An 11,407-nucleotide genomic window follows, 5' to 3' on the forward strand; every position below is an offset into this window, starting at 1 on the left:
ATATATACAAGTTTATACCGTATAATATATATTATACATTATACTAATATATACCGTATAATATATATTATACGGTATAAACTTGTAAATTCTGTTACACGCATATATATATATATATGCCCGTAAGTTCGCGGATAAATTAAAACGTATAAGCGATAAAGATGATAAAAACATTGACATTTATAAGCTAAACGTTTTTGCACGAGTGAATTAGATGAAAAAGGACGGACGCGAATAAATTTGTTTTCCGTTAATTAAGAAAAATATTAAACAATTGCGTAATTTTTGATGATATATCGCAAAACAATTCCAAAAATTCTCTCAATATTGATTAACCAAGTTTGGCAATTTGATTTGATCTCGAGTAGTCCTTGCGGACTTGCGAACTCTCTCTCTTTGTGTTTGAAGAGGATTCTCCCTTTATTCCCGAAAATCGACTTACCCGTCTATAAGCGGCACATCTCTGAGAATTCTGCGAGCTGCTGCGAGGCGATCTCCCGCGTGGGCCGCGAGCAGGATCCTCGTCAGTAACTGACCAAGGACCATCACGCCCACCACCATCCTCATCCTCCTCCTCGCTAGACCCGCTGAGCGTCTTTACTAATGTCCTCATGCCATCACCGTTAACCTCACCGGCTCACTTCCCGCCGCGCTTCCTTCAGCCGGGTCGCTGAACGATGGCCGAGTGTAACAGGATCGCGGATCCTTCGTCGTCGTGGCGTTGTCTAGTTAACTTCACCGAAGAGGATTGTTCAGCGCAAGCATGCTTGATCTTAATCCTTAGATGAATTCCTCGGCGAGAGACCGACGAGAGAGAGAGAGAGAGGTACTACTACTTTACTTCTTCGGTCGCGCGACTTTTGTCGAAAACTTTTCCGAAAACTTTCCAGAAACTTGAATAATCCTTTAAGATCTTAATGGCAGATTCTCGGAAGTAGTATTAGAATAGAATCAACACAATAGACCGCAGTTTTTTTTTTTTTTCACTGACAAAATCCTTCGTAAACACACACTCGATTTTATCACACCGAACACGTCAAAGCACTTCTTCCCTTATCTTCTCTCGCGCGGGATAACAGAGAGTTCAAGGATCAGCGCTCGCTTTCCTCTTCAGCCGACTCTTATCTCTGGCGCATTCGTCTTCACACATCCTCGAGTCCTCTCCCCCCTCCCTCAATTTCTCACAGCCTCCAAGCGGGCACGAAGGTCCACTTTTTCCGCCGTCGCGATAGCTCTACTTCAGCCTTCTCCTCTTCCTCTTTCCGTTCTATATCCGGACCTTCGAGATTAACCTTCCAGTCTCATCGCCCATAGACCGACTCCGTCCGACGCAGCTGCTATCTCTCCCCGCTTCTTATTCCTCTTGTCGCGCCTCTCTTTGGCCTTTTTGCGTGTCTCTCAGCGGTTGGAACACCTCCTCACGTCCGTCCACCTCCTGTGCTTGTCCACTTAATGTTTGCGCGCGCGGACGAGATATTAATATTGATTCGAATCCGCGCTTCTGTCTCCGAGCAAGAGAGATAACGTATTTCAATCGATTCATTCAACCATCACTGAGTGACTCGAAATTTTTTTGTTTCGTCACTTTCGAAAGTTAATCCGCGTTGAAACGTATTGCTCCGGAGCGTGTCCCCGTTTATCTCCGTCGCTGCTGTTCGAACGTTTACGGATTGGATTCTTCAACATTTACCTTGCACATCAATCGAGCAGCAAGCCAACTACTCGATGGAAATTCCTCCCTCTCTCTCTCTCTCTTTTTCTCTTTCTCAATCGAACGTTATTCTTAATCACTCAGAAGACGTAGTTCCTTGCGCTTCTTTTACCTCGACCTCGTCGATGCAAATTGTTCGACGGAGGATGACTTTTGCAGCTACTAGGTCGGTCTCAGAGATTTGCTTCGATAGTTTGATCAGGAACAGGCTTTCAGAGGTTTCGCTCCTTCCCGCTCCCGCGTTCTCTCTCTCTCTCTCTTTTATATCTGCCCGCGAGGATTGGAGGATGCTCCCACCTTTATCGAACAGCGCCCTTATCGACTTCTTCGTCGTCGGTAATCGAAGACACGTAGCCTGCCCCCTCCCTTCCTGCGATCCTCTAGTAGTGTAAAGTGCCGCTCTGGTTGAAGACCACTTAAGCGAGGTTATCGATGTCGATGGTCTTTAATTTACGTCGACCTTGAGCTTGTCGCTCCGCGCGCGCGCGCGCGCGCTTTGATCGGAGCTAACGCGCGAGTGTATTTAAGGAAATTGAAGCCGAGTTAGTCCAAGTGCTTTACTTAATTAAGGCCGCATCTCTCGAACATGAGAATGTCTCCTTCTTCTCTCGCACACCTTTCCGTCCGCGATCTTGGTCTGAACGGGCTCTCTCTCTCTCTCTGGCTCCGCGTTACTTACAGATCGTTTCCACCTGCAGCTGAGGGTTTTTCGCAAGAAAAGAAGAATCTTCTTCTTAGAGGTGTCATGCTACGGAAATCCCACGAGGGCCGGTCTGCTCGTTACGTTCTCGAAGATTAATTAGAACGGGGGACGACGACGTCGTCCCTTGCTACCCGAGCGCGAAAACGTTTCCTTCTTCTTTATTCCACCGCGGTCGGTGATCAGTGTTCCGGGATGTTCTCTGATACGCGATCCATCTTCCGTTATACTCGAAACACCGTTCTCTCGGCAACACAGTCCCTCCCTTCGGCGCGGAATCTTCTTCTTCTTCTTCTTCTTCTTCTCTTTTCTATCTCCGTCTCTCTCTCTTTCTTTGCTTCTTTGCTACTAAATCACTTGCACCGACGACGACGACGACGACATGTCATAATCGCAACGCGGACGAGACACTGTCACCAGTTTGCGGTTTGCGTTAAACTCGTCGCGATCAATTTCGTCTTCACTTGATTAAAAGAGTCCCGCGAATTAATTACGCACTCTCACGCGAAACTCGCGACTGATCCCCGCGGCGCCGACGCTCCCGACGCTCTTCGACGTCACCCGGGTAATGGATCGCCCGGTGCGCTGGTCGCGACCCGGATATTTTCTAACTTCCGCTGACCTGTAAAGTCGAATTTTCGTAACCGACCCGTAGACCGACTCTCGCGAAGAATTATCGCGCGGAGGAATCTCCGATGAGAAAAATATATCCCGGAGTATATTCGGGCGAATCAATAACGATAATTCAATTTAAATTATCCGGCGAAGTTAAAATACGCTTGACCGCGAAATTTATTTGTTTTTTTTTTTTTTTTTAAAATCAAGACTGATTTTTTTTTTTTTTTTTTTTTTTTGAGCGTACGTTTCATAGTTGCGCTAATGGGCCGCGCAATAGTTTGCGCAAACGCGGATTAACGAAACTTAATTAAAAATTCATGTTTGCACAAGAGAACACACACAATCGGCTTTTAAATTTATTTCGTAACTAAAAACGATACGTTATGTAGTGTGTGTGTGTGTATATATCTATATAGTATATATATATATATATTACAACACACAGATTAATTTAAACGTTATGTAGTGTGCATATATATACATATATATGATATATAGTATATATATATATTACAACATACAGATTAATTTATATCAAAATTTTGCGAAAACGAGGAAAATTCTCTCAATTACAATTCGCCGGATTTATTTCTCTCCCGCGCGTGGAATATCGAATTATTTGTCCCACTAATGCCTGCTACTTTCGTCAAAATAATATACAGCGCAGATTGGTTAACATTGCTGATTATGGGAAGGCGATCAAATTGGAGCAGCGGTGTCAGCGGCATAATTGATGACCGTAATCCGTGTTGTTTTCCGGGGGTGTATTACCCGTCGCAGCACAACATTTCGAGTGTTATCGTAATGTCGAACGCGGGATGTAATTCTTCTCGTAATTAGTTCCCTTTTCGTGCTCGTTCGCTCGCGCAATTTTCTTTTTTTTTTTTTTATAATTTTTGTAATTTCGGTCGCGCGCGCGCGCGCGCGCTCGTCACGTCGGACGCGTATAATCTTCTTACCGCAAGCGTGGTTAGTTTAATTCGACAGCTTATACAAGGTTGAACAAACCGGACGGGCGTTTGGCGTGCAACAACGAGGCCGTTAACGTTGACTGCGACTAATGAGTTAGCTTGTTCATAATTATCGGCAGATAGCGGGGCCCGCCCGCTCACGCCCCGGTTATCGCCCCTGATACGCGGTATTTATCTGCATGCCAATGATTAATTAACGCTAACAATATTAACGATCGCGCCTTTTCAACCGTTGCGATCGAGCATATGTTTCTATACGCCCGCGCGCGCGCGCATACACACACACACACACACGCTCTTAACTCGATATTCGATTCGCTTCCTCTCGCTTTATCCGCGAAGGACTCGGGAATTAGCCGCACAATATAATCGCTTTATCCCGTAACCTCAATATCGATCGGTAGCGAACGTACATTTCTAGTAGCTCGTAATTTTTTAATTTATTTTTTTTTTTTATTTTTTTGTTCATATGAAAACACGCACAATGGATGAAGATGTAACAACACTCGAAAACAGTAGCGTTTTTCGCACACGGTCTTGTCTCTCTTTGATTGTTTTATTAAAACATACGACGTGTTCGCGGGATAGTAATAGAAAAAAAACCAAAAACCAAAAACAAACAAACAAAATACTTGACACGTAAAACACCGATGTGACAAAAGTTTATTTTCTAATATATCAAATACAAATCACAGAATTAATTGAAATGTTACTTCGTTTGTTTGATTGTTTAATTTCTCGTCGGTCGCGACCGAGAACGTTAATTTGGTTCTCGAGAAAAACTTTTGGTCGTTGGTTAAATATTCGCGGTCGGAAGTTTCGTTTTTTTCGAGACGTTTTGACTTGAGAAAGTGACAAGTTAATTTAGCGATCCGCAAGATGTTACTCGCCGATAGCAGAGCGCGGAGACTTTTCCGCGCGAGAGACGAACACACAAATCGGCGCGGATGCATCTGACAGTTCGCGTTACTCGGTGACTACGGACATTTCGATCGTTTCTTCCAACAACGTATCGAATTGCTGCTGGAATTACTTTCGAGCCAAACGTTGGCTGTCCGCGGAAAAAGAAGTTGCACTTACTTTTCGCGATATACAGCTATACTAGATTTTTCACAGACATGAACGGGAGCAGCGCGAAAAGTCTCGCAAATATTGTTACGCGAATCGAACGCCGACGTTTGTATATATATATTGTTGTTCGCAAAATGACTTTTTTTTATATCGGCATACAATTAACGAAAAAATCAATTTTTTATTTCCATACAATTTTCACATCTCTCCTCTCTCTCTCTCTCTCTCTCTCTCTCTCTCTCTCTCTCTCTCTCTTCTTTTGCCGCAACTTATGCATACAAATGCTCTTGAACATGTGTGTACACAAAGAATATTTTATTCAAATAAACGTGTAACAATCTCGCGAGATGCTTACACGGGCGATTACCTCCACCCTTTCGCTCTTCACAAAAATTCTGTTCGTCGTTCCGCGGGAAGGTTCATGTCCTATAAAAATCAACGCGCGCGGGTCACGGCGCATCTGTTCCACTCGTAAAAATCTCCGGAAAGAGCTTTCCGGTATATATATATGTACGATCCTCCGCGCGATTTTCTTCGTCGTGTGACCGTCCGCACGCGAACTTTACTACAAGTGTTTTGACGTAAATTTCAATCTTACAAGAGAATGAGATTACCCTAAGAAAGGAAACCGCGCAAGAAAATAAAAAAGTTTCGGGGCGAGATATCTTCGAAAATTCTCTTTCGCGTAAACCTCTCTTCTTTGTGTGTTGCAGATATATCGGCGCAGCCACGACCGAAGAGGGTGGTCCTCTGCTGCACGTTCGAAGGGTGCGTCGCGACCCGAACGACGGCTCGAACCGAAGCCGGTACTCGCGGTCCGGAGTTGAAGACCCGACTGATGGAAACGCACGCAGAAACTCCCGGCACACTCGAGGGCGCAGGCGCCTCCGCGCTCTCTTCGCTGATCTTCCGTTACAGGGGAGGCTGCCTACCCCCGCTGCATCGCGTCGAAGTAGTGGCGCTTTTCAAAGTGTCGCTGTCCTCTTCGACACCGCGAGTCTCGACCTCAGGGCGGTCACGCGCTACCTTCTTTTTTCTTTTTTTTCTATTGTTTTTTTGTTGTTTTTTTTTTTCGTCGTCGGACATGTAACTCCGCTGAAAGATGTGGGTGTGTGTTCTGACAATACACACGGTTCTCTCTCTCTCGGTACTTTGTCCAACTTCTCTTTGCCTCGATGACCGCGCGCGACATCGCGACGAACAAACACAAGATCAAATACTTTAACGTTACGTTTGTCCGCGTGTGGAATTTTTTTTTTTTTTTTGATTTCTCAAAACTATTTTTCTCGAAGAAGAAACGGCGTACAAAGAATTTGAATTCTTTTGTCGGTTAGCAACAATTCTTCAAAACGCTTTGTTGCAATTTTAATTTAAATATTGAATATTTTTCTTATCGGCGCGTATATATATATATATATTTTTTTTTTTCCCCGGCGCAAAGTGGATCACACACCGCGAGTTTTTTCTTTCCGGATAACTTTAAGTTATCCAAAATTAAACTGGCAAACAAACTTTTATCATACACATACAGATTCTATGGCGCGCAGACTTCGCAAAGGTCTGGTGGTCTATTTCGCGAAGAGTAACGGAAAAAAAAAAAAAAAAAAAAAAAAGGAAAGCGATGCGCGCGCGCGGGATCGCACTTTGCGCCGGGTTACAGCTGGTTTTCTTCCCGGGCAAAATTACCGACACTTTCGAAGATGGGCCCTGTAACTTCGCAATTTTATATCGACCCGTCGCCACCAAACGAGAACTCCGGGCAGCGGAGTCGGATCCTAATTAAACGCGCTGTGTGTGTATGTATGTGTGTGTGTGCGTCTGTAAGTTACAGCCCGTTGGTTTCACTCCGGCGCGATGTTGGGTATCGCTAACGTTATTTGATAGCTCCGTGAATTCGCCGAGTCCTCTCTCTTGGACAGCGTGCCGGGAATTATTGCTCGGAAAGTTCTTGGCAGGAAAAGTTGTCATGTCTTTGTGTCTCATTGTTATGTATCATGGCCCCGCCGCAACTTTATATCGTATCTTACTTCGACTTCCGACACGCGGGTAAGTGTGTTATAATATATTGTTTCCCTCCCCTCCCCCCTTTCCTCCCCCCCACCAATGGTTGCGCTACTTTGTTGCACGCCCGTGTGTGTGTGTGTGTGTGCTCGCAAGTTTTCTCTCTTTTTATTCCCGAAAGATTGCGCGTATACCGTTGCGCGCCTCCGCGTTGTCTTTTGCGCGAAAAGTGAATGCATATCTTCTTCGACATTTCGTATCTTACTTTTGGTTTCTTACCGCGCTCGAGCAAAGAAAAGACGAAGGGGGGGGGGGATCGCGCCAAGTTTTTCCCGCTCGCGCGAAACACTCAGCGAAATTCTCTCCGCGCGCATCTCTCCGCCCGCTTACGAGATTTCGTATTATTCCCTTTGCATTCTCTTCTTCCGCGTGCCTGCGTCCCGTATTTTACGGGGGAGATCGCGATATTCTTTCCCCCCCCCCGTCAGTGGCGAAATGATCGGTTCGGAAAATAAAGTATTCGGAAAAAGAACAGAGCGCACATCGAACGCGGTAGCGGAAAGCGGGGAAAACGCTGTGAATTAACGTTTCTCTCTCTCGCTTAAACGATTGCAATTTCGGTGTAAATTACTTCGAGTTTTGCCGCGCGAGCTTTTCCGCGAGAACATTCCTGCAATGACGAGTCAAGGAAATATTCTCACATCATGGAAAACAAAAATATGTCGGAGAACAACATTTCCGCGCGCAGTGCTTGGTTCTTTGAAAGACGCAAAAGACCGCACACGGAGAAAATTTACGTTGTTGTCGTCGTCATAACCTCACTGTGTTGTTTATCCAATTTTGTTTTTAAAATTTATGTTATTATATATCACTCGTAAAAAATAAAATTAAAACAAATTAAATTATCACGCTAACGAAAATGAAAATTGAGGATAACGGAACGCGCTGACGTGAGCAAACAAATTTATTTTATGCGATTTTTGCGCGGAGCAAAGAGAGAGAGAGAGAAAGAGAGAAGTCAAGCGCTTTTTTGAGCGCGTCGGGACGACGACGACGACGACGACGACTTGTGATTCACGTAAAGAGGGAAACTTCTTCTGGATTCCAATCGCCGAGATTATGCGGATGATCAGCCGAAAATCCGTAAAACGAACCGAACCAAGTGTTTGCAGAGGACGGATCTAATTTCGCGTGTACCACGATGATAAACGGATCCACCTGAGAGACGGAGAGGAGGAAGAGTGGGAAGAGAGTGGGCTCGCCGGGACTTCATTCGGCCCGAGCCATCCTCTGCCACCTCTATCGAGTTATCCTTGATTCTGTTAGCTTGGCCTAATCTCCCTCTCTCTCTTTGGTCGTCTCTCTCTTTCTCTCTCCTCTCTCATCTCGCTCTCAATCTCCGCTTTCCACCAACCTTCCTCATATAATCATGTTCCTGCAACTCTCTTCTCTTTTCTCTCTCTCTCTCTTTCTCTAACGTCCGGCTCTTTCTCAACAGCATATTCGTCTATCTTTCACTGCAATGCAAATTTCGAAACGCCTTCGGGTCTGACCGCGCAAATCAGGTTAACGTTATCCAGATTCACCTGTCGCTTAATCGGAAGCGTGTGCATCGTACACACGTTACGTACATACGTAACACAAGTGAAACAAGCGTCGCAATCACGATCTCAACGCTAGTCTCTTTTCCCTAGTCTCGATTCTGCGCGGCGGCGACCGCGGCCTCGTTGTGATAACGATGTAATCGACGAAAACGACTATCGTAACAGACTATCTCGGGGGACCACATAATCATCTGATAATTGCGCATTTGCAATCGCCGTTTTTTATTCTTCGAAATTGAATTTGAGATTCGATAATAAAACGTTTACATTAATTTCGCGAATGAATCGCACGAAATAAAGCGGAATTTCGCAGCTCATTTCGGCACTCGCGAGCAGCAAGAAAATGAGTTGCAGTTTAATTCGTTCGTTATCTTAATGGGATGTTGTAACAAACGTTTTTTTTTTGAAAAAAAGAAAGACCACACGCAAAAATACAGAAATATCTTTATTCGGAACGCTCTCTCCGACTCGATTCAAGCTGGGACGCGCAAACGCAAATGTATTCCGTCGCGACGTACGACAGATTCAAAACTGGCCGCGATCCAGAATAACCGCGCGCGATGCATGGCGACACTCGATTATTGGAAGAAATAGCGTGAGGAGTACGGATAAAAGGACCGCGAAGGGACGCATAATACACAACAAGGGAGGAAATTTCGCCTGGTACGAGATGTCCCTTGCCGGGATTTCGAACGGCTTTGCGTTCATTTTCGTGTGAGACAATATAAACGGGGGTGGGCGTTATCGGATCGAATTCAATTTTGGCGTAGAATAAAAGCAGCGAGTGTATACGAATATTGGGTCATTGTAATCGACGGAATGGCACGCAAAGAGACGCGACATTGATAACTTTTGAACACAAAATTGACACACAAACGACGATAGATTCCCCACTGCCGAAAATCGATAATTGTTTTCAATTTGATTTATTATTGAAATAATATGAATATATGTATATATATATATATATATATTTTTTTTTTTTTTTTCAATAAAACTTGCGCATTTGCAATCTCATGCAAAACTTGTAATAAAATTCACGACAAAAAAATAATAATGTAATCGCATTTTGATATAAATATTTTACATTCTCTCGATAATTGAAATTTTCTCTCAATAATATATTTTTTAACCGGTTCAGAACGCTGACGTACTATATATATATATATATACAGTAACTCTCGAATATAACTCGGGAACGGATTAATATATTTTTTTAATGAATACAGTATCATTTTAATCAGGATTGCAGGCTTTACATTTTAATGTATGTCATCATCCATTTCTATTATACTTGCAATTTTCGACTTAAATAAAAAAGGTTATTTGTCGGCGTAAATTTGTGATTGGTTAAACTTCGATTATTGTGAATCCTTTACGTTTGATAACTGAAGACACACTTTCTTTCTTATATTGAAAAAGATAAAAATTATCCAATTGGGACAAAAAATGTATTGTTTGTGTTCTAATTGGATAATTTTTTATCTACTGTAGAAGCGGAAAAATAGCGAAAAGATTTGAATGTAAAGAATGTAACGTCGGGCTCTGCGTAAATGATTGCTTTGAGGTTTATCACACAAAAACAAACTTTTAGTGCATTGTTATTTACTAAAATCACGTGATTTCGAATAAATGTTTTTTTTTTTTTTAATTAGTGATAAATAGAGATTACTCTCGGGCTCTATAAGTCTTTTAAACTAACAATATGTGAATATAAGGACATGAAGAGCCGTTCGCAGGATGTTGTGCGTAAATGTGAGAATATATATATATATATATATATATATATGAATGTATATATATATATATATATATATATATTACACGTGTAATATTTTTCACGTGAGTTTTTTGAAATTGAAATAACAATTCTTTAAATCAAATATGATGCTAATATTGCATCTTATATATGCAGGGTCCCCAATACCCCTTTAACTAATTTTAAAATATTGTTTTTTTTTTGTCTTTAAACTCCTGTATTGAAAGAGTGATGCTTTGAATTCAATAATCGAGGAAAAAGTATTTTTCTCTTAAGACACATCTTTACTTATATACATATTTTGATAAATATCGACGAAACTCTTTCGAAGCGTAACAAATAAATAATGTTTTTGTAATTCAAGCGTAAGATACTTTTATGAACTCTACTACGTATCTATTATGCCGAAATAACCGCTCGCGCGATAGCGGGCGACACTCGATTATTGGGAGAAATAGCGTGAGAAATATGAATAAAGCCGGGCATATATTCCCATCCGTATTGTGCAGCGATTCGCTTGGTACTGCCGGGTACCTCGAATATTCGATTGTACTTTCAATATCCTTACAAAAAAAAAAAAAAAAAAATAAGATACGTATTATAAAAAGAATGCCGATGAAAAATATAAATTTTACACTCTAGAACATCTTCAAATTCCGCAGAAAGAAGAATGAAGGAAAAATCAAATTTATAAGAGCGTATATTTTTTTTTCTCATCGAACGACAGTATGAAATTGCACGAATTACGCACAAAATAATCCGCACTTTGGTGTACGCGTAGTAGGAAAAAAAAAAAAAAAAAAATAGCGACGTGATAAAAATACGCGACGATATGAAACGCGAATGATTTTTTACGAGTCATATAATACGCGCGAGTGTGTGCTGGCCCTTTAAATTGCGCCCAAACTGGCGATCTCGTCGTAATAATAAACGACGACAGGTCGAGTGTTACGCGGATACTTATCGTTTAGT

The 11,407-nt window shown here is 42.4% G+C and overlaps 1 protein-coding gene across 1 annotated transcript in view; it reads right to left on the bottom strand.

Annotated features, from left to right (window-relative positions):
- LOC109857407 (dipeptidase 1) overlaps positions 1-3,044 on the bottom strand; it is a 124,933-nt gene extending 121,889 nt beyond the window's left edge. Inside the window, exon 1 of the mRNA XM_020433682.1 lies at positions 443-3,044. Coding sequence (XP_020289271.1) covers positions 443-567 — 125 coding nt within the window. The 5' untranslated portion in view covers positions 568-3,044. The remainder of the gene's footprint in view (positions 1-442) is intronic.
- Positions 3,045-11,407: the final 8,363 nt, after the last annotated feature.

The sequence above is a fragment of the Pseudomyrmex gracilis genome, unplaced genomic scaffold (genome assembly GCF_002006095.1).
Source record: "Pseudomyrmex gracilis isolate BER0280 unplaced genomic scaffold, ASM200609v1 scaffold_157, whole genome shotgun sequence".
NCBI lineage: Eukaryota > Metazoa > Arthropoda > Insecta > Hymenoptera > Formicidae > Pseudomyrmex > Pseudomyrmex gracilis.